Source organism: Hyperolius riggenbachi, chromosome 11, assembly GCF_040937935.1.
Source record: "Hyperolius riggenbachi isolate aHypRig1 chromosome 11, aHypRig1.pri, whole genome shotgun sequence".
Taxonomy (NCBI): domain Eukaryota; kingdom Metazoa; phylum Chordata; class Amphibia; order Anura; family Hyperoliidae; genus Hyperolius; species Hyperolius riggenbachi.
In genome coordinates, this window is record NC_090656.1 from 214,437,632 (window position 1) to 214,458,847 (window position 21,216).

General features: G+C 46.4%; 1 protein-coding gene across 2 annotated transcripts in view; it reads right to left on the reverse strand.

Moving 5' to 3' along the window:
• Positions 1-9,839: 9,839 nt before the first annotated feature.
• E2F8 (E2F transcription factor 8) overlaps positions 9,840-21,216 on the reverse strand; it is a 60,585-nt gene continuing 49,208 nt past the window's right edge. For both annotated transcript variants that reach the window (XM_068261210.1, XM_068261209.1), the window contains exons 11-13: positions 15,884-16,001; positions 12,327-12,634; positions 9,840-11,347 (exon numbers count right to left, since the gene is read on the reverse strand). In XM_068261210.1, coding sequence (XP_068117311.1) covers positions 11,177-11,347; positions 12,327-12,634; positions 15,884-16,001 — 597 coding nt within the window. In that variant the 3' untranslated portion in view covers positions 9,840-11,176. The remainder of the gene's footprint in view (positions 11,348-12,326; positions 12,635-15,883; positions 16,002-21,216) is intronic.

The following is a 21,216-nucleotide window of genomic DNA, read 5'->3' on the forward strand; positions in this document are numbered from 1 at the left end:
CCATGGTCGAAGTCGAGTGCTGCAGAGTTTGAAGGGGAGGAGGGTTAGCCTCTCAGTGTTGACACCATATGCCGCACACTGCGTCAAATCGGTTTGCATGGCTGTTGTCCTAGAAGGATGCCTCTTCTAAAGATTCAACTTAGACTGAATGGATATACAGACCTTTATGCATTCTCTAGGGTCTGATTCTGGTTGATTGAAATATGATTGTCCTTAATATTTGGGCCTTCTCCTGACGGACTGTTCTCTAGCCTACTACTGTTTTTTTATGTATTTACTGTAATTTGACTTTAAGATTTTTGTTCTGTTCTGGAAAACTTTAATAAAAAAGATAATATGTCAAAAAAATAATGCACAAGAAAGCCCACAAACAAGTCAGGAGACTAAGGACATTGATTACTGGAACCATGTCCTATATTCTGATGAGACCATGCCAAGCTTATTTAGTTCAGATGGTTTCAAGCGTTTGTGGTGGCAACCAGGTGAGGAGTCCAAAAACAATTGTAGCTTGCTTACAGTCAAGCATGATGGTGGGAGTGTCATAGTTTTGGCCTGCATGAGTGCTGCTGGCACTGGGGAGCTACAATTCACTAGAACCGTGAATGTCAACATGTATTGTGACACATATAAGCAGAGCATGATCCCCTCCTATCAGAAACATGATAACCTCAAACACACCTCCAAGATGAGCACTGCCTGCTTAAGAAACTCAGGGTAGAGGTGCTGGACAGGCCAAGCATGTCTCCAGACCTACACCTTATTGAGCATCTGTGGGGCATCCTCAAATGGAAAGTGGAGGAGCACAAGGTCTCTAACATCCACCAGCTTCACATAGGAGTGGAAAAGGATTCCAGTGGCAACCTGTAAAGCTCTAGTGAACTCCATGCCCAAGAGAGTTAAAGAGACTCCGTAACAAAAATTGCATCCTGTTTTTTATCATCCTACAAGTTCCAAAAGCTATTCTAATGTGTTCTGGCTAACTGCAGCACTTTGTACTATCACAGTCTCTGTAATAAATCAATGTATCTTTCCCTTGTCAGACTTGTCAGCCTGTGTCTGGAAGGCTGCCAAGTTCTTCAGTGTTGTGGTTCTGCTATACACTCCCCCCTCAGGGGGGAAAGAAACACACAAATGATCTCTTGAGATTCAAAAGGAATGCTGTATACAGCCTGCTTATGTATGGATGTATTTTCTATGTGTGGACATACTTGTACATCAACCTACTTCCTGTTTTGGTGGCCATTTTGTTTGTTTATAAACAAACTTTTTAAAACTGTTTTTAACCACTTTTAATGCGGCGGGGAGCGGCGAAATTGTGACAGAGGGTAATAGGAGATGTCCCTTAACGCACTGGTATGTTTACTTTTGTGCGATTTTAACAATACAGATTCTCTTTAAGGCAGTGCTGGAAAAGTGCTTTTGTTACCAGCGGTTTAGACAACTCATTTGGGACGGGTGCCTATAGTCCCTTTAAGGATCAGAGGCTTTTTTTTTTTTTTTTCAGTCTCTCACATCCCGATCACTGTGATTGGCTCACAGTGATTAGGAACCACTAAAAACAGCTCCTGACCAATGGGAGGAAGCTCGGCTGTCACATGACAGATGAGTTTACTTCCTCCTACAGCAGCGATTGGCTGGGGACCAAGGTAAGCCACAGCGTAGAATCTACACCACATCAGTTAGTGAGCATCAAAGTGTCATATCTTCAGTGTTGTCCCATGAAAAATAATAATATATTTACAAAAATTTGGGGCGTTTACTCGCTTTTATTAGATACTGTATAATGCAGAGGTGCCCACACATTTTCGACTTGCGAGCTACATTAACCACTTGATGACCCAGCCTTTACCCCCCCCTTAAAGACCAGCGCTGATTTCGCTGATCTGTGCTGGGTGGGCTCTACAGCCCCCAGCACAGATCAAACACCAGGCAGAGCGACCAGATTGCCCTCTTTTTTCCCCACTAGGGGGATGATGTGCTGGGGGGGTCTGATCGCTTCTGCCTGCGTGTGGCTGGCGGGGGGGGCACCTCAAAGCCCCCTCCTCCGCAGGATTCCCCCTCTCCTCCCTCCCTTCCCTGGAGATCGGAGGCTGCACAGGAACAGATCTGTCCTGTGCAGCCTCTAACAGGCTCCTGCCTGTCATGTGACAGCGATCCCAGGCCGCTGATTGGCCGGGGATCGCTGATCTAGTACAACGCTGCTACTGTTAGCAGCGTTGTACAAATGTAAACAAAGCGGATTATTTCCGCTTGTGTTTACATTTAGCCTGCGAGCCACAATCGGCGGCCCGCAGGCTATTCACGGAGCCCCCCACCGTGAATTGACAGGAAGCTGCCGCTCGCGCGAGCGGCTGTTTCCTGATTAATTAGCCTGCAGCCGGCGACGCAGATGTGAGTCGCTGGTCCTGCAGCTGCCACTTTGCCGACGCGCGTTATGAGTGCGCGGTCAGCAAGTGGTTAAAAAATTTGCAAGTCTAAATGATCTACCTATGTACAATTCTAGGAGCACACTTGTATATACAGCATGGAAAATGTAGTGGGGTCGGGATCTATCATGACGTCCTTTGCGATCCACCGAATGGGCACCCCTGGTATAATGGAACGATTTTGATACTGGCACCATTACCTTTTGATAATGCGATCATTCAGGCTTAATTGAGGCCATGAGCTTCTCTATTTTCATACAATACAACAGGGGTTCTCAAACTGAGTAGCACAGCATTCATCCCCATCCTTTGCGCAATGCCATCAGGTAATGCAAATTGATATACAATGCGGCTGCATTACCCGACATTTAGGGCCCGTTTCCACTAGAGCGAATCTGCATGCGTTTTCTGCATGCAGATTCGCATAACCAATACAAGTGGATGGGGCTGTTTCCACTTGTCAGGATTTCTTAGCGTTTTTCTGTGCAGAAAAAATCTGCACCGCAGAGCCATCAGAATTCGCACACCGCAAAGCGGTGTGCTAATCACATACAATGTAATGCGTTTTTGTGTAAAAAAAACAATGTAAAAAGCACACCAGCATTGACATGGTTAAAACCGCTTGGCCACAAAACACATGCGAATTCACATCGAAAAACGCATCCGCATGCAAAATCGCACATGCGTTTTCCGCACTAGAATCGCAACGCACAAGTGGAAATGGGCCCTGAACCTTTAGTCCCGGGCAGCTGTGGTTTTAGTTGGACATCAGAGGAGTCGGGGTGGAGCGACGAATCAGCGCTTAGGCCTGGATAGGTAAGGAAAATGGTTTTGCAGCTAATAGAGGTCACTTACAATCTGAAGTGGACGCTGAGGTGATGCTGCATAATTAAAGGGGGTATTGCTAACTGCACTCCCCACGTGGGGAAATGTCTATGTGCTCTACAAAATTGACTCTTCATCCTTGTCATGTTCTTGGGGGGGGGGTTGGAGGTGTTCCTGATTACTTAGAGGGTGGTGCTGCCTAATGGGGAGTCGATGACTTCTTGGATCTGGTAATGCTGCTTAACGTGGGGGTCACTATTTGGATGGGGTTGCTGCTGGGGGAGGAAGGTGGTCAGTCACTGACTACTTGGAGAGGACATTGTGGATCATGAGGGTCACTGGCTACCTGGAGGGGCATGTTGACCATTTGGGGGGGGGGGGGGGCTGGTAACGACTAATTGGAGAAGGGGATGCTGCCTAATAAGTGTCAGAACAGTATTAAACTTGGTCGTTTTCTTGCCAAGGGATGCCTTGAGAAAATGTCAAAGCCATCAAGGGCAGCCCCACCTGAAAAATTTTGAGAACCAATGCAATACTGATAAATCTGATCAAAAATGCAACTGTTCAACAAAAATCGTACAGTTAAGGCACCTTTACTGCAGCCAAGGGATCAGCAGGACAGACAACTGGCATTGGAAAAGTGACCAGTCATGGAAGCCCCCGTATTCCTCTAACCCCTAAGAGTTGTTTCAGTCATCAAGGACAGGCGAACGGCAGAATATCATTTACCAACAAGCTGGAACATTTTCAGACGGTTTCCAGAGCCCATAAAACTGTCCACCCCCCTTGTCTTATATTAAATGATAATACACAGCTCCTTGGTGTACTGAGATCATATAACAGAAGATCTGAAAGGTCACGGCACACACGACAAAGTGTGATATTTAGTAACTTGCTAAATTTGTGGGCTGAGTCATCATCTTCACAGGATCCGGCCGCTATCTCCCCCGCACTCCCGCACTAATAATAGACTGAATGAGATCATGGCCCAATCCGTTCCCCTAAACAAGTGACCCCCGTCTCAATAATCCCAACCCATAAAGTCACCTTCCAGTCCATGTCCAGGCCTGTAAATTACACAATGTGGTTGTCAGAGGACCAAAGGGCAGACTTGTTCACAGCATGGTCATCAAGCCCTTTACATACACAAACCTATAGGGCATGGGTGTCGATCTCAATCACGTAAAGGGCCAAAATTTACAACCTAGACTCAGTCGCAGGCCAAACTGTTTATTACAATTTAACATTTATTGAACAGTTGGGGGCCTGCTCCTCCCCTTCTGCAAAGTAGCCCAGTAGAGCAGGTTAATATTTGCCTGCTGCAGGGCTCTGATCTTTCTGACAGCCACTCACTCTATGCTGCATACCTCTAGCTCCTGCAGTATGTCACATGATCAAGGAGATATGGCAGCACATAGTGTGCGACTCCCAGGAAGAGAAATGGCATCGTTGGAGCAGGTAAATATTACACTGTAGATGTGTGTCTTACCAGTTCCTGAGGGTGAAGGGTTTTTATCCAAATAGGGAGCCCAATGCCAATTTTGAGTGGGGAAGGGGGAGCGTATTGGTGGACTAGGGGAGTGGGAGTCCCATTAGTTATTGCTGCACCCTGGCTCAAACTAATAATGCTTCAATCAGAAACCCCGTCACCGGTGTGCTGCTCCGGACAGGAAGGCAGAGTGCTACTTACAATGGACGAACACTGGAAGCTCTCGAGGGCCACAAATGGCAAGCAGCGCCACGTTCGGCCTTGTGTTTGACACCTGTTCTATAGGGGGTGATAAAATCTGCTGTAAAGTGCAACCACTTGATATATGGCCAAATCTAACATTAGATACATCAGTGCACGATCTATTGCCTGAAATCTTCCGGAAATCGTCCTTGGGCCGCCACCACCTGCCGGGCCGCCACCCAGGCATAAAGTGTGTGCCCTTCCGCCTATGATCAGTGTCATCTTTTTCACCAGTGCAACTCCTCCATTGTTCAGTCACTATGAGTGCCTGTGCCACGCGACTTCATACAGGCTAACGTCACGAGAATCGGCGCTCATGGTGATGCCGAACACTGGAGGAGGCCAGGAGTCACCCCGGGGATAGGTGAGCCTTTACATTGCACACGGGCATGGGGGGGATTTTGCACTTGCAACCAAGATTTTGCCAGGATTCCCGATTGAACCCTTCAAATGATTTCAGCCCGAAATTGATTGAAAAATCGATAGGGTGACAATATTGCAGCACGTTTGAGAAAATGAAAGAATCGGAGGGTTGATCAACCCACAAAATAGAGTGATGTATGGGCACCTTAACATTCTGTATCCACAATTCAAACATATTCACAGCCATGGCTGGATGACCCACAAAGACAACTCAGGCAGGCGTTTTTGGCCTTGGGGCCTGTTGGATGATCAGGAGGCCCTTCACAACACTGCATGAGAGCGTACATTCAACCTCCTTAGCGGTAATCCCGAGTCAGGCTCGGGCCGGAAATCCGCAGCTCAGAGCGGCAACTCCCCGCTGGATCCATGGGAGATGTGTAATGTGCAGGGCTGCTGCAGATCTATCGAGCGGTATGATTTTTAGGGTCTAAAGGCTGCCACACACTGGTAGATTACCACCAGATGGACCAACAGATAGATCCCACTCTGATCGAATCTGATCAGAGAGAGATCTAATAGCTGCCCATACACTGCACACAGATTTTGAATCGATTCACAACCTGTGAAACTGCCGCCCCTGCCTCGCCACCCCCTGGCCTCCTTTCGGGCTCCCCCGGCCAGCAGCAATTATATTACCTGTCCGCCGGCACGAGTCCCGGAGTCCGTGCTGTCCCTTCTTACAGCGTCCTCCTCAGTCTCCTCTTCGCTTCCTGTCCCTTCCTGTGACAAGCGGAAGTTCAAACAGAAAAGTGCTCTCTACTGTTTGAACTTCGCCTTCTCACAGGACGGGACAGGAAGTGAAGAGAAGACACCGGAAGTGAGATTGCAGGGACCCAGTGACTCGTGCTGCCGGCGGACAGGTGATATTACTCCTACGCCAGTCATCGCCATATCGAACGCCGCAAACGACGAACAACGTTTGCTTTAACAATTTCACAGCAGTTTCAATCACAGTGACCAGTACAACCAGGCAACTTGTATTGTTTAAAAAGGAAATAAATATGGCATCCTCCTTGAACCTCACTTCAGGTGTCCTGTACAATAGAGGTCCCCAACCACTGGTCCGCGATCCATTGGCAGTCCACAAGATTTGTTATGCTGGTCCGCAGCTCCCCTGCCTTTGCGTGGCCTGCCCCTTCCATCGTGGCCCGCCCTCTCCATAAGCCACAGCTAATTGCTCTGTGCATGGCAATGATGCAGCCCGCCCCCTTCATCAGCCACAGGGCTGATTATCGCTGGTGTGCAAGGTTGCTACCACGACCGTGCACTTTCGGAGCCTCCAGTCCTGATCACTCTGCAAAAATGCCCAGTCGGCGACTTTGTTTGGGACAATATGTTTTGGGGACGGTTTGTAAAATAAAACACCTGGGCATCATTTGCAAATAAAGCTAAACGGGGAGCCAGAGAGGGGAGCACTAATCAAAGCAAACATTACAGCAAGCAGGTACGTTTTCCTTTACATGAAATATTACAATGTGCAATATTTTTTGTTTTATTTCCCTGCTGCTTGCATTGCTGAGGGGCTAAGGGAGGTTAATACTAAAGGTGGCCATACACTTATAGATCTTCAGCAGATTCGACCATCAGATAGATTTCTGCAAGTTGGTAGAGACAATGTCAGTGCACAGGACCGTGACTACAAAACTGCAGGAGTGCTGTAGCCCAAATAGAAGTCCAAGCATTCATGAAAAAAGATAGTCAAATCTGACAGGAATCTGATGTGTGCCACACACTAGGAACAGATTGCCAATAGATTTCAGAATGAAATCTATTGGAAATCTATCTAAATGCATTATTGGACCATTATGCTGGGGATATATGGTACGTTTCTGTACCGTGTATAGACCAGCTGATCCGGCCAGCTGATAATATTTAGCTGGCCCGATCAAGCCGCTCGACCCGCGCCCACTCGATTCCCGAGACGAGTGAGAATCGATCCGCGCGGACGAGCAGGGACGTGGATGGAGTCGATCCGGCGGCTAATCGGCCGCTGGATCGACCAGTCTATGCCCAGCATGAGATCCAGTGCAACTCTATGGACCATCAATCTGCTGCCAGCAGCAGATAGACCTAGATTTTCCATCCTGTCAGATAGATCAAATCCATCTAAATCGGTCACAAATCGATCAATAGATTTGAAAGAATCTATTTCTGATCAATCGATTCTATAGAATCGATCGCTGAAATCGACCAGTGTATGGGCCCCTTAAAGGGAAGGTCTAAGCAAAATAAAAAAATGAGTTTCACTTACCTGGAGCTTCTACCAGCCCCATGCAACCATCCTGTGCCCTCGTGGTCACTCACTGCTGCTCTAGTCCCCCGCTGGCAGCTTGCTGACCTCGGAGGTCGGCGGGACGCATTGCGTACATTTTTACGCATTCCCACTAGTGCAGGAACATTAACACATAGATTTTTACGCATTACTGGTTCAATGCGTAAAAATGTACGCAATGCGGCCCCCTGACCTCCGAGGTCGGAAAGCTGCCAGGGGGGGAATGGAGCAGCACTGAGTGACCACGAGGGCACAGGATGGCTGCATGGGGCTGGTAGAAGCTCCAGGTAAGTGAAACTCATTTTTTTTATTTTGCTTGAACCGGATCCGAGATGAAAAACTAACTATAGCAAGTAACTTGTCTATATATCTTATCTAAAGTTTAGATGGCTTACACAGCAAATCTAGCCGCAAACAGCTTTAATAGAATAGGATTATTTATCCCTGTGATACAATGACAGCAGCCGTGTTGTTTGTAAACATTACAGAGGCAGGCTTATCTGTATCATGAGCAAAAAACCTAATCCCCCCTCCTCCTCTCTGCCTCTAAAATCTCTGGCTAGTAATACCTCCACATCCTCCTGCCCAGACTGAGCTCCCTTGCAACTGCCCTTGCAACTGTCTGAAAGTGCCTTGGCTCTCTGAAAACCTGTGGGCGTGGCTTGTTTAGTTTATAGGGAATTAGAGTATTAAAACAAAAAAAACCAAACTATTTGGCTTGAGGAATGCCCTATAAACAGGTCCAAAAAGGTTGGGGACCCCTGCTGTACAACACAACACTGCACAAGGGAAATGTGACATAGCCATACATATCTAGACTATTAAAAGTATTTATTTAATTCCAGGAAAGCTCTTTGGACACGTCACATTATCAGTGTATCAGGCGATAGCAGTGTGGTGAGAAGCTGGCGATGAAGTGTGACATCATGGAGCACATGACACAGTGTAAAAGCGGTCACTTATCGCACCTCTGCTAGCACACATTCCTTCCTGTGAGCCCGGCGCTCTGCCCTCCCCTCTCCTATCACTTCTCAGAAGCATTGGTGGTGACTGAGGAGGAAAAGTGATAAAGCGGGAAAAGGAATAAAATAGGCGTTTCACAATTACACACTCGGGCTGATTTACTGCAGGGTAGAAGTAATGCTACAAATATGGAATGGATTCATAACGTTGCGGATGAAAATAGTAATTTAAAGAGGAAATTTAACCCAGTATTGAAATTCATTACAATTAGTAGCCAATATCGCCTTTCCCACAAGAAAGCTTTACCTTTTCTCAAATAGATCATAAGGGACATCTGTATGGCTGTTGTGTTGAAACCACTCCCAGTGTGATGTCACGACCACGGTCCTGACAGTTTGCAGTCTGAACTTCGTTGCATTGTGGGAAATATTATATTTTTCCAACTGCCAAGCAATCAATATCTCTCTCTGTGCATAGAACTCTCAGTAATAAACATTCCGTACAGATCACCTGCCAGAACTAAAGAGGTCACCACCAGTAAGAGATCCGAAACGTGGGCTTACTCTGATCGATGGTTACATTTTACTGTACAGGTAATCCCCGGTTAATGAACGAGATAGGGACTGTAGGTTCGTTCTTAACCTGAAACTTTTCTTAAGTCGGAACATTGTGCCATCTCTGTCCCTTGCACCTCCTCTGTACCCCACTGTGCCTCCAGTGTCCCCCTCTGGTGCAGCCATGTTTTTGAAAAAAAAATTGGGACTTGTTCCCATGGAAACACAGAATCCATGCCGTTCATATCGGCTGTTCGTTCATAAGTCGGGAATTCGTAAGTCGGAGACTACCTATAAAGGTAGTCTCAAGACTCAAGGCAAATTCATACATGTGGGTGAGTATCTGTTTATTTGCGTTTATGCTTTTAATGACCATTGGGAATAAACAGTTTTTTACATTTGCACCACAATACTGTCTGCATATCTATAAAGAGCGCCGAGGATTTAAACACAAATCTGTCAGCTTTAGTAAATTGGCATCTCAAAAAAGGTTTGGTAAAAAAATCAATAGTTTCCTACTTTACCGAATACGGCAATGCTTAGTGAATGAAGCCAACGTATCGATGAGTCATGCGCTAAACCGGCAATACAAGGCAGTCATGTTGCCCACTGCAGTTCAGCAGAAGAAAACGCCAAGGGCAAAATTAAAATGAAAATAGATAAGAAATTTATTTCAGACATTTTCAATTTGTTCCAATTTTACATATAAATAATTTCATTGTCACAATTTCATTTTACGTTTAATACAGGCTGTACAGGAAAAAGCAAAAAACAAAACAGAACAAAAAAAGTATTTGCACAAACATGTTCAGAAGAAGGATTCCACTCCCCAGTATGGCACCAATACATATACATATAGATCACAGTATGTGCAATGTGCAAATGCTGTACACTGTGCAGACCGACATTACATCCCACGTGTGCGCACTAATATGGTGTCCCCCTTGTGGCAATACCGGGACTACACTAATAAATATAATACATTGCTCTAATAATGCTGAAGGATACACTGTGGTACCAAGGGACACAGAGAGGACAGAGAAGGCCCTCCCTCTTCTTAGGCGATTATCTACCCCCCCTTCCCGGATATCCTTGAGGCCCCGTACACATTACACGCGTTGCCGTCCGTGTTTCGGGAACGCGTGCAGGAGGCCGACACACACGACATCAGATGTCTGATGTTCACACTGCATGCGTTCCGGACCAGTGCGGTCTGGGAACGCATGCTGCACGCATTTTTTAACAAAACGTGCAGCTGTCCCATTCACTTTCAGCCACAGTGACTGAAAGAGTACATCTAAAATAAGAATATGAAAAAGGGGGTGGTCCCTGCAGAAAGAGAAGGCGTGTATAACCTCCATACAACTCCATGCCCCGCCCTCTTCTAGTGAACCATTGTCCAAACTACCTTGCAAGAAGCAGGGCACCCTTGTCCGTCTGTGCTGTGAATCAATCTTAAAGAGCGATTGTTTTTTAAACCAAGATAAATTCATGTAACCAGTGAGGCTAGCCATAACTACCCACCCATCTTCCCTAGCCCAAAAAGATTTGGATGGAGTCTTCCTTAAAAAAAAAAAAAAAATTTAATGTCGTCATGGAGTTTATAAGCAGAGCGTGTTTTAAATACTCCTAAATCATTGGCAATACAAAACATAAAAGTAATGGTTTATAACTAGTTATTTCAAGTCAAGAATGTAGTCGCAGTTCAGAGTGGGCCAAGAGGACCTGTTCCTCTCCTACTGTTGCAGAACTACAAGCCCCAGGGTGCCTGACCGGCCAAAGCTAGGGTCAATGCTGGGGTAACCAGCATCCAGTCTGCTGTAGGCAGTGGTGAGGGCCCAAAAACGCCCCACTGAGTTTTCCTCAGATACGCCTGAGAATTTCATGACTTTTTTTGGATCGGATGATCCTACATAAGAAGGTGATGAACCAAAAAGGTTACCCAAAGGACTAAAAATCCATGAAGTCCAATGGCTCGGTGTTAATCATCGCCACCGACATCGAGCTTCCTTTGTGATATGTAAACTGGACCTTGAGAGCCTCCGTTGGGAGCAGCAGATGCATTCGGCGAGGAGACCACACCCCCTGGAGTGCGGAAGAAATTGTCCTTCAGCAGCGGAGATCCTTTTGGGGTGACGGGAACACTACCAGGCTGTGGGAAAAAAAAAACAAGGCCAGATCAGCTAATTGTCACCATTACATTTTTAAACAATACCCGTCATTTACAAATAAAAACTCACTGGATATTCAGATGGCTTTTAAAAAGGGACCCTGAGCAGGTTCTAAAAATCAGAATTTCCACCTACCTGGGGCTTCCTCCAGCCCACCGTATGCCGCGAGGTCCCCCAGCGTCGTCCTGGCTCCTCTCCCGATCCCGCATGTTGGCTCCATTATTGTAGGACTTCGGCCTGAAGTCAGGGCAGCTTCCTGCTTGGCTGGCCACACGTCATCACGCCGGCTGGCATGAGAGTCCTGCGTGGTTCTCTAATATCGAAAGGCGCACGCGCAGAACTCTCACGCCAGCCGGCATGAAGAAGCGTATCGGCCAAGCGGGAAGCAGCCCTGATGACGTCAGGCCGAAAGTCGTACAACAACAGAGCCGACAAGCGGGATCGGGAGAGGAGCCAGGACGACGCCGGGGTACCTTGCAGCCTACGGTGGGCTGGTGGAAGCCCCAGGTAAGTGGAAATTCTAATTTTAGAACCTGCTCAGGGTCTCTAAGGATAACTGTACTTTTGTAGTTTGTCATTGTTCTGTACTGTACTTATCTCTAGATATTAATTTTGTACTTGCTCGCTTGGCAGGAAAAGTATATATGAAGTTTTACTTCCTGTTGAGCCTCTGAGGAAGCGGCAGTATGGCCGCGAAATGTGCGTCAGACATGGGTTGCTGTAATGCTGCACTACGTTTGTATCGATAGCGCCAAGTTTTTATGACGAGAAGAATGACTTCATTTATCATGGTTTATGAACACATAGCAAATGTATAATGTTCTATGAATACATGTTGAGATGATTTTACTGTCGGATAAAGTCTTGTTCAAAGACTAGATACAAGATGTTTGAAATGTCTGACGAATAACTTGATTTCACAGTTTCAGATAAGCATCAGAAATGTGGTTGAAGACCTACCTGTTGTAGAGCGTACAATGTGAAGGGATGCCCATGGTACGGAACAGGGGAAAGGTGTTTAAAGTTTAACGCCTGGACGGCCTGCAATTCCTCCGGATGTTTCCCATTTCGTGGAGAAATGGACACAGGCTTGGAGCTGCCACAAGGTGGCGATATCAGGTCTCTGTTCTGCAGGGTGAAGTTCAGAATCCCGGGGCTAGGATTGGTGGAGGCGGAGTTAGCAGAGCTCACAGGAGGAGGAGCCTGGCTCAGAACAGGTACGGCAGCCATGGAGCCCGGAGACAGCATAAACTTCAGAGGGATCAGCCCTGAAAGCAGAAAGGAATTCTGGTCATGGTTAGATGGATGAATGCGATTTCTATCCATGTGACAAATGACTGCATCTGATCTCAGCAAATCCTTGATAGACAGTTAAAGGAATAAATAGTCGAGCTTACAAAAACACAGTTACCCAAAATGTCCCCCTCAGCCAGACTCCCAGCATCTGCTCTCACAGCAGCAAAGTCTTCCTCTATTTACAGTCAGCAAGCTAACTCCATCATGGCTGCTGGGTCTACTCAGCATTGGTGAGAAGAACAACTCTCTATTGAAATGAATAGGGAGCATGCCATTTTTCTACTCAGCAGCTACACCTAGTGGCTGGAGGGGGCCGTAGAGCTTTTCAGATGACCTGGCACCCAATGTTCACCCATTTCCATATCACTCATGTGTAAAAGGAAAAGGTCCTTTTAGGTGTATGCACTAAACATCGTTAAGCAAAAATCACATGCTTAACGGGAACCTCAAGTCAGAGCAATATAGAGGGCAACATATTTTTTCTAATTTTAAACAATTGGCTGTCCTGCGGATATTATGCCTCTACTACTTTTAGCCACAGACCCTGAACAAGCATATGCAGATCAGGCGTTTCTGACTTAAAGTGGATCCAAGATGAAAAACTAACAAGTAACTTGTCTATATAGCTTATCTAAAGTTTAGATAGTTTACACAGCAAATCTAGCTGCAAACAGCTTCAATAGAATATGATTATTTCTTCCTGTGATACAATGACAGCAGCCATGTTTGTAAACATTACAAACAGGCAAGCTTATCTGCACTCAGCTTGTGAAAAAAACCTAATCCCCCCCTACTCCCTCTCAAATCGCTGACTAGTAATACCTCCCCCTCCGCCTGCCCAGACTGGACCCCATCGAGGCTTCCCCCGGGATTATCATGTGATGCTTGGTGTAATGGAGCGCACACGCAGACCAGAGTAGACGCAGGGGACAGCGTGCTTCTGAGCCGATCGCTATGCGCCGGCCAGAAATGAAGAGAGGAAGATTATATCCAGGTCAAGGGTCAAGCAAGTCGCCAGGACACCGGCATGAATAGTGCACGAACGGCGGCAGACCGAGGGGGCAGGAGGAGGTCACAGTATGTACTTTAAACCCCCCACACACACTGGAGCCTTGTTTTTTCAGCTGTGGTATCCTTTAAAGGAGAACTGTAGTGAGAGGGATATGGAGGCTGCCATATTTATTTCCTTTTAAGCAATACCAGTTGCCTGGCTAGCCTGCTGATCCTCTGCCTCTAATACTTTTAGCCATAGCCCCTGAACAAGCATGCATCAGGTCAGGGGTTTGACAGATCTGACAAGATTAGCTGCATGCTTGTTCCTGGTGTGATTCACGCTACTGCAGGCAGATAGCTCAGCAGGGCTGCCTGGCAACTGGTATTGCTTAAAAGAAAATCAATATGACAGCCTCCATATAGCTCTCACTACAGTTCTCCTTTAAATACTATTCCTCCGCCAGGTCCACGTGGATAGTGGGGAATGATGTAATTCGGCTTGCAGCTATCGCTGGAAGCCGAATTACAGTGTTTTAAAAGCAACTTCAGCTCAGTCTTCTGATGGCGCCAAAGTTACTGTCTGTGCGCCGCTGTAGCCGTAATTCCTATTACTGTCTATGGTGGTGCCGGCTGTGCCCAAATCTCTTGTGCTGTAATTACAGCGCTCGCTCTTCAGGTGTACTTTAAAGCGGACCTGAACTTAGAACTTCCATTCTGCTCTAAAAATGAGCAACAGCCTAATCTTTCAAGAAAAACATTTGTTACAGCTGATAAAAATATTGCAATAAATCTGCAGTGTTTCTACTTCCTGCTTTCATGAAAGCAGACATAGGGTTAACATCCTGTGTTTACAAATAAGCTGCCCTGCCGAGGCAGCCAGCTGACACAGCTGAGAGATCAAATTACAATTGTCAGTCACAGAGGAGGGGGGAACTAGACAGGCTAAACTCTCTAAATACATACAGAGTGCACTTCTCTAGGTTTTCCTTCTGTCAGGTGCTAGAGTTCAGGATCACGTTAAATGCCAGGGACATATTTTGCTGAGATAGTGTTGACTTATCAGCAACAACAGCCAAAACTAACCACTTTTACAAATATTTATACAATATTGTATTGTTACGTACAATAGTGCCCTTTTTTTGAATTACCCGTATAAACTCGAATACAAGTCAACCTCATGTACAAGTCTACTCCAATATTCAACCTTCTTAAGCTGGAATTTTTATCGACTCAAGTATAAGTCTACCCAGCAACGTTAATGGCTGCACTTGGGGCTCAGGAGAGGTTAATGATTGCACTGCACAAAGTATTGCAGCTATTAACTCCTCCTGTCACTTAAGTGCAGCCAATAACTCCTCCAGGCGCCCAAGTGCTGCAATTATTCACACCCTTTTATGCAGCCCAGTATTTCTCCCTGACCCTTTCTTTGGTAATGGTTGTGGCCAGGACTTCTCACACCTGTGTTTTCTTGGAATTTCTTTCCTCAAAGTGTCACCACTGGGTAAATTGCTGCAAATGGGAATGTCACTATTAGTAGACACATTACTCAGTGTGCTCAGTGTTACCCGTGACTCCTGTATAAGTCAATCACTTTTATGAAGTGAATCAGACCTAAATTTCTACACTTATACTTGAGTATATACGGTCATAAAAAATCCTTAAAGAGAACCAGAGAGGAAGCACCCTCGTGTATTTTACCATATAGATCAATGTGAACATGACAGTAAACACCTAGTCTGCTTTGATTCATTTTTCACTGCTCAGCTTGCTTGTTATCTGATAAAATCCCAGACTGAGCTGAGCATTAAGTCTAGCTTTGCCCCATAATGATTATAGCCGAGTCAGTCTTCTGTGACGTCTTTACAAGCCCAAGCCCGCCCCCTCCTGGCTCTGCTTTCTTACTAGGAGGATACATAGCAGGAAATCGGAGCCACAAGGGGGTAGGCTTGGGCTTAAAAAGACATCACAGAAGACTGACTCAGCTATAATCATTCCGGGGCAAAGCTAGACTGAATGATCAGTCGGGGATTTTATCAAGGCTGATAACAAGCAAGCTGAGCTGTGAAAACTGTAAGAAAGAGCAGAGTAGGCGTTTACTGTCATGTTCCCATTGATATATATAGTAAAATACAAGAGGTTGCTTCCTCTCTGGTTCTCTTTAACAAGAAACGGGACAATACCGAAGCAACATTTTTGACAAGAAGATGTCCGCTTATTTGGCCTCATACCTGCGATGGGAGAGGTGAATATCTTCTGATCTGTAGAGGAGGTGCCATTATCTTTCCCAGAGTCGCTGTTCATAGGTGCCAACTGCAGGGGGATGAGATACCCAGAGGGGACCAACCTCTGCAAGAGGGAGGGAGAGAGTCACAAGGTCAGCGACATATTTAACGCAAAACTAAACAAGACATCTTTTGGATCAATCATGGGGATTTTTACTAGAAAGTTACATAAACTGAACTTTTTCAATTCAAAAACATTGTTTAGATCTGCTCTTCTGCAGCTGTGCACCAATTCATACAGACTTAAAGAACACCTGACCCGAGCCAAAGCTATGTTATGTTTGCACAGAGTGGGTGTTCATGCTGGATTCAAATACTTCTGATAGGATAGATGGGAGGAATGGGCAATGCCATTGTCACCCCTTTGAAAAAAACTTGACTTTGGACTAAAAATATCCAGACAGGAAGGGGGGGGGGGGCTTGCTTTGATGTGCCCTCCCATTTTTTTAATATAAAGAACACCTGAACTAAGAGGGATATGGAGGCTACTATATTAAGAGAATATCAGTTGCCTGGCTGTCCTGCTGATCTATTTGGCTGCAGCAGTGTCTGAATCACACCTGAAACAAGCATGCAGTTAATCCAGTCAAGACTTCAGTTAGAAACATCTGATTTGCATGCCTGTTTAGGGTCTATGGCTAAAAGTATTAGAGGCGGAGGATCAGCAGGACAGCTAGGCAACTGGCATAGTTTAAAGGGGAACTTCAGCCTAAACAAACATACTGTTATTAACCACTTCCCGACCGCCTAACGCACAGAGGCGGCCGGGAAGTGGAGCCCTTAAGGACCGGCTCACCCACAGAGGCGGCGGTCCATTTAAGGGCATGGGCGGAGCGATCGCGTCATCCGTGACGCGATCCTCCGCTGGCGCCTGTCACCGCTCGCTCGCCGCAACATCCCGCCGGCTATACGGAAGCGCCGGCGGGATGTTAACCCCGCGATCGCCGCATACAAAGTGTATAATACACTTTGTAATGTTTACAAAGTGTATTATACAGGCTGCCTCCTGCCCTGGTGATCCCAGTGTCCGAGGGACCACCAGGGCAGGCTGCAGCCACCCTAGTCTGCAACCAAGCACACTGATTTCTCCCCCCCCCTGCCCCAGATCGCCCACAGCACCCATCAGACCCCCCCCTGCCCACCCCCCAGACCCCTGTTTGCACCCAATCACCCCCCTAATCACCCATCAATCACTCCCTGTCACTATCTGTCAACGCTATTTTTTTTTTTATTCCCCCCCCCCCTGCTCCCTGCCCCCTCCTGATCACCCCCCACCCCTCAGATTCTCCCCAGACCCCCCCCCTGTTTACTGTATGCATCTATCCCCCTGATCACCTGTCAATCACCTGTCAATCACCCGTCAATCACCCCCTGTCACTGCCACCCATCAATCAGCCCCTAACCTGCCCCTTGCGGGCAATCTGATCACCCCCCCCACACCAATAGATCGCCCACAGATCCGACATCAGATCACCTCCCAAATCCATTGTTTACATCTATTCTCTCCTCTAAACACCCACTAATTACCCATCAATCACCCATCAATCACCCCCTATCACCACCTGTCACTGTTACCTATCAGATCAGACCCTAATCTGCCCCTTGCGGGCACCCAATCACCCGCCTACACGCTCAGATTGCCCTCAGACCCCCCCTTATCAATTCGCCAGTGCATTAATTACATCTGTTCTTCCCTGTAATAACCCACTGATCACCTGTCAATCACCTGCCAATCACCTATCACCCATCAATCACCCCCTGTCACTGCCACCCATCAATCAGCCCCTAACCTGCCCCTTGCGGGCAATCTGATCACCCACCCACACCATTAGATCGCCCGCAAACCCGCCGTCAGATTACCTCCCAAATGTATTGTTTACATCTGTTATCTTCTCTAAACACCCACTAATTACCCATCAATCACCCATCAATCACCCCCTATCACTTTTACCTATCAGATCAGATCCTAATCTGCCCCTTGCGGGCACCCAATCACCCGCCCACACGCTCAGATTGCCCTCTGACCCCCCCCCCCCCCCTTATCAATTCGCCAGTGCATTAATTACATCTGTCCTTCCCTGTAATAACCCACTGATCACCTGTCAATCACCTGCCAATCACCTATCACCCATCAATCACCCCCTGTCACTGCCACCCAACAATCAGCCCCTAACCTGCCCCTTGCGGGCAAACTGATCACCCACCCACACCAATAGATCGCCCGCAGATCCGACATCAGATCACCACCCAAGCGCAGTGTTTCCATCTATTCTCTCCTCTAAACACCCACTAATTACCCATCAATCACCCCCTATCACCACCTGACACTGTTACCCATCAGATCAGACCCTAATCTGCCCCTTGCGGGCACCCAATCGCCCGCCTACACGCTCAGATTGCCCTCAGACCCCCCCTTATCAATTCGCCAGTGCAATATTTACATCTGTTCTCCCCTGTAATAACCCACTGATTACCTGTCAATCACCTATCAATCACCCATCAATCACCCCCTGTCACTGCCACCCATCAATCACCCCCTGTCACTGCCACCCATCAATCAGCCCCTAACCTGCCCCTTGCGGGCAAACTGATCACCCACCCACACCAATAGATCGCCCGCAGATCCGACATCAGATCACCACCCAAGCGCAGTGTTTCCATCTATTCTCTACCCTAAACACCCACTAATTACCCATCAATCACCCCCTGTCACTGCTACCTATCAGATTAGACCCCTATCTGCCCCTAGGGCACTCAATCACCCGCCCACACCCTCAGAATGCCCTCAGACCCCAGCCCTGATCACCTCGCCAGTGCATTGCTTGCATCTATTCCCCCCTCTAATCACACCTTGAGACACCCATCAATCACCTCCTGTCACCCCCTAGCACACCTACTCATCAGATCAGGCCCCAATTTGCCCCGTGTGGGCTCCTGATCACTCGGCCAAACCCTCAGACCCCCTTCCGATCACCTCCCCAGTGCATTGATTGCATCTATTTTCCCCTCTAACCACCCCCTGAGACACCCATCAATCACCTCCTGTCACCCCCCTAGCACTCCTATCCATCAGATCAGGCCCAATACAACCTGTCATCTAAAAGGCCACCCTGCTTATGACCGGTTCCACAAAATTCGCCCCCTCATAGACCACCTGTCATCAAAATTTGCAGATGCTTATACCCCTGAACAGTCATTTTGAGACATTTGGTTTCCAGACTACTCACGGTTTTGGGCCTGTAAAATGCCAGGGCGGTATAGGAACCCCACAAGTGACCCCATTTTAGAAAAAAAGACACCCCAAGGTATTCTGTTAGGTGTATGACGAGTTCATAGAAGATTTTATTTTTTGTCAAAAGTTAGCGGAAATTAATTTTTATTGGTTTTTTTTTTCACAAAGTGTCATTTTTCACTAACTTGTGACAAAAAATAAAATCTTCTATGAACTCGCCATACACCTAACGGAATACCTTGGGGTGTCTTCTTTCTAAAATGGGGTCACTTGTGGGGTTCCTAGACTGCCCTGGCATTTTAGGGGCCCTAAACCGCGAGGAGTAGTCTAGAAAACAAATGCTTCAAAATGACCTGTGAATAGGACGTTGGGCCCCTTAGCGCACCTAGGCTGCAAAAAAGTGTCACACATGTGGTACCGCCGTACTCAGGAAAAGTAGTATAATGTGTTTTGGGGTGTATTTTTACACATACCCATGCTGGGTGGGAGAAATTTCTATGTAAATGGACAATTGTGTGTAAAAAAATCAAACAATTGTCATTTACAGAGATATTTCTCCCACTTAGCATGGGTATGTGTAAAAATACACCCCAAAACGCATTATACTACTTCTCTTGAGTACAGCGGTACCACATGTGTGGCACTTTTTTACACCCTAAGTACGCTAAGGGGCCCAATGTCCAATGAGTACCTTTAGGATTTCACAGGTCATTTTGCGACATTTGGTTTCAAGACTACTCCTCACGGTTTAGGGCCCCTAAAATGCCAGGGCAGTATAGGAACCCCACAAATGACCCCATTCTAGAAAGAAGACACCCAAAGGTATTCCGTACGGAGTATGGTGAGTTCATAGAAGATTTTATTTTTTGTCACAAGTTAGCGGAAAATGACACTTTGTGAAAAAAAACTATTAAAATCAATTTCCGCTAACTTGTGACAAAAAAATAAAAACTTCTATGAACTCACCATACTCCTAACGGAATACCTTGGGGTGTCTTCTTTCTAAAATGGGGTCATTAGTGGGGTTCCTATACTGCCCTGGCATTTTAGGGGCCCTAAACCGTTAGGAGTAGTCTTAAAACAAAAATGACCTGTGAAATCCTAAAGGTACTCATTGGACTTTATGCCCCTTAGTGCAGTTAGGGTGCAAAAAAGTGCCACACATGTGGTATCGCCGTACTCGGGAGAAGTAGTACAATGTGTTTTGGGGTGTATTTTTACACATACCCATGCTGGGTGGGAGAAATACCTCTGTAAATGACAATCTTTTGATTTTTTTACACACAATTGTCCATTTACAGAGGTATTTCTCCCACCCAGCATGGGTATGTGTAAAAATACACCTCAAAACACATTGTACTACTTCTCCAGAGTATGGCGATACCACATGTGTGGCACTTTTTTGCACCCTAACTGCGCTAAAGGGCCCAAAGTCCAATGAGTACCTTTAGGATTTCACAGGTCATTTTGAGAAATTTCGTTTCAAGACTACTCCTCACGGTTTAGGGCCCCTAAAATGCCAGGGCAGTATAGGAACCCCACAAATGACCCCATTTTAGAAAGAAGACACCCCAAGGTATTCCGTTAGGAGTATGGTGAGTTCATAGAAGATTTTATTTTTTGTCAAAAGTTAGCGGAAATTGATTTTAATTGTGTTTTTTCACAAAGTGTCATTTTCCGCTAACTTGTGACAAAAAATAAAATCTTCTATGAACTCGCCATACTACTAACGGAATACCTTGGGGTGTCTTCTTTCTAAAATGGGGTCATTTGTGGGGTTCCTATACTGCCCTGGCATTTTAGGGGCCCTAAACCGTGAGGAGTAGTCTTGAAACGAAATTTCTCAAAATGACCTGTGAAATCCTAAAGGTACTCATTGGACTTTGGGCCCTTTAGCGCAGTTAGGGTGCAAAAAAGTGCCACACATGTGGTATCGCCGTACTCAGGAGAAGTAGTATAATGTGTTTTGTGGTGTATTTTTACCCATACCCATGCTGAGTGGGAGAAATATCTCTGTAAATGGACAATTGTGTGTAAAAAAAATTAA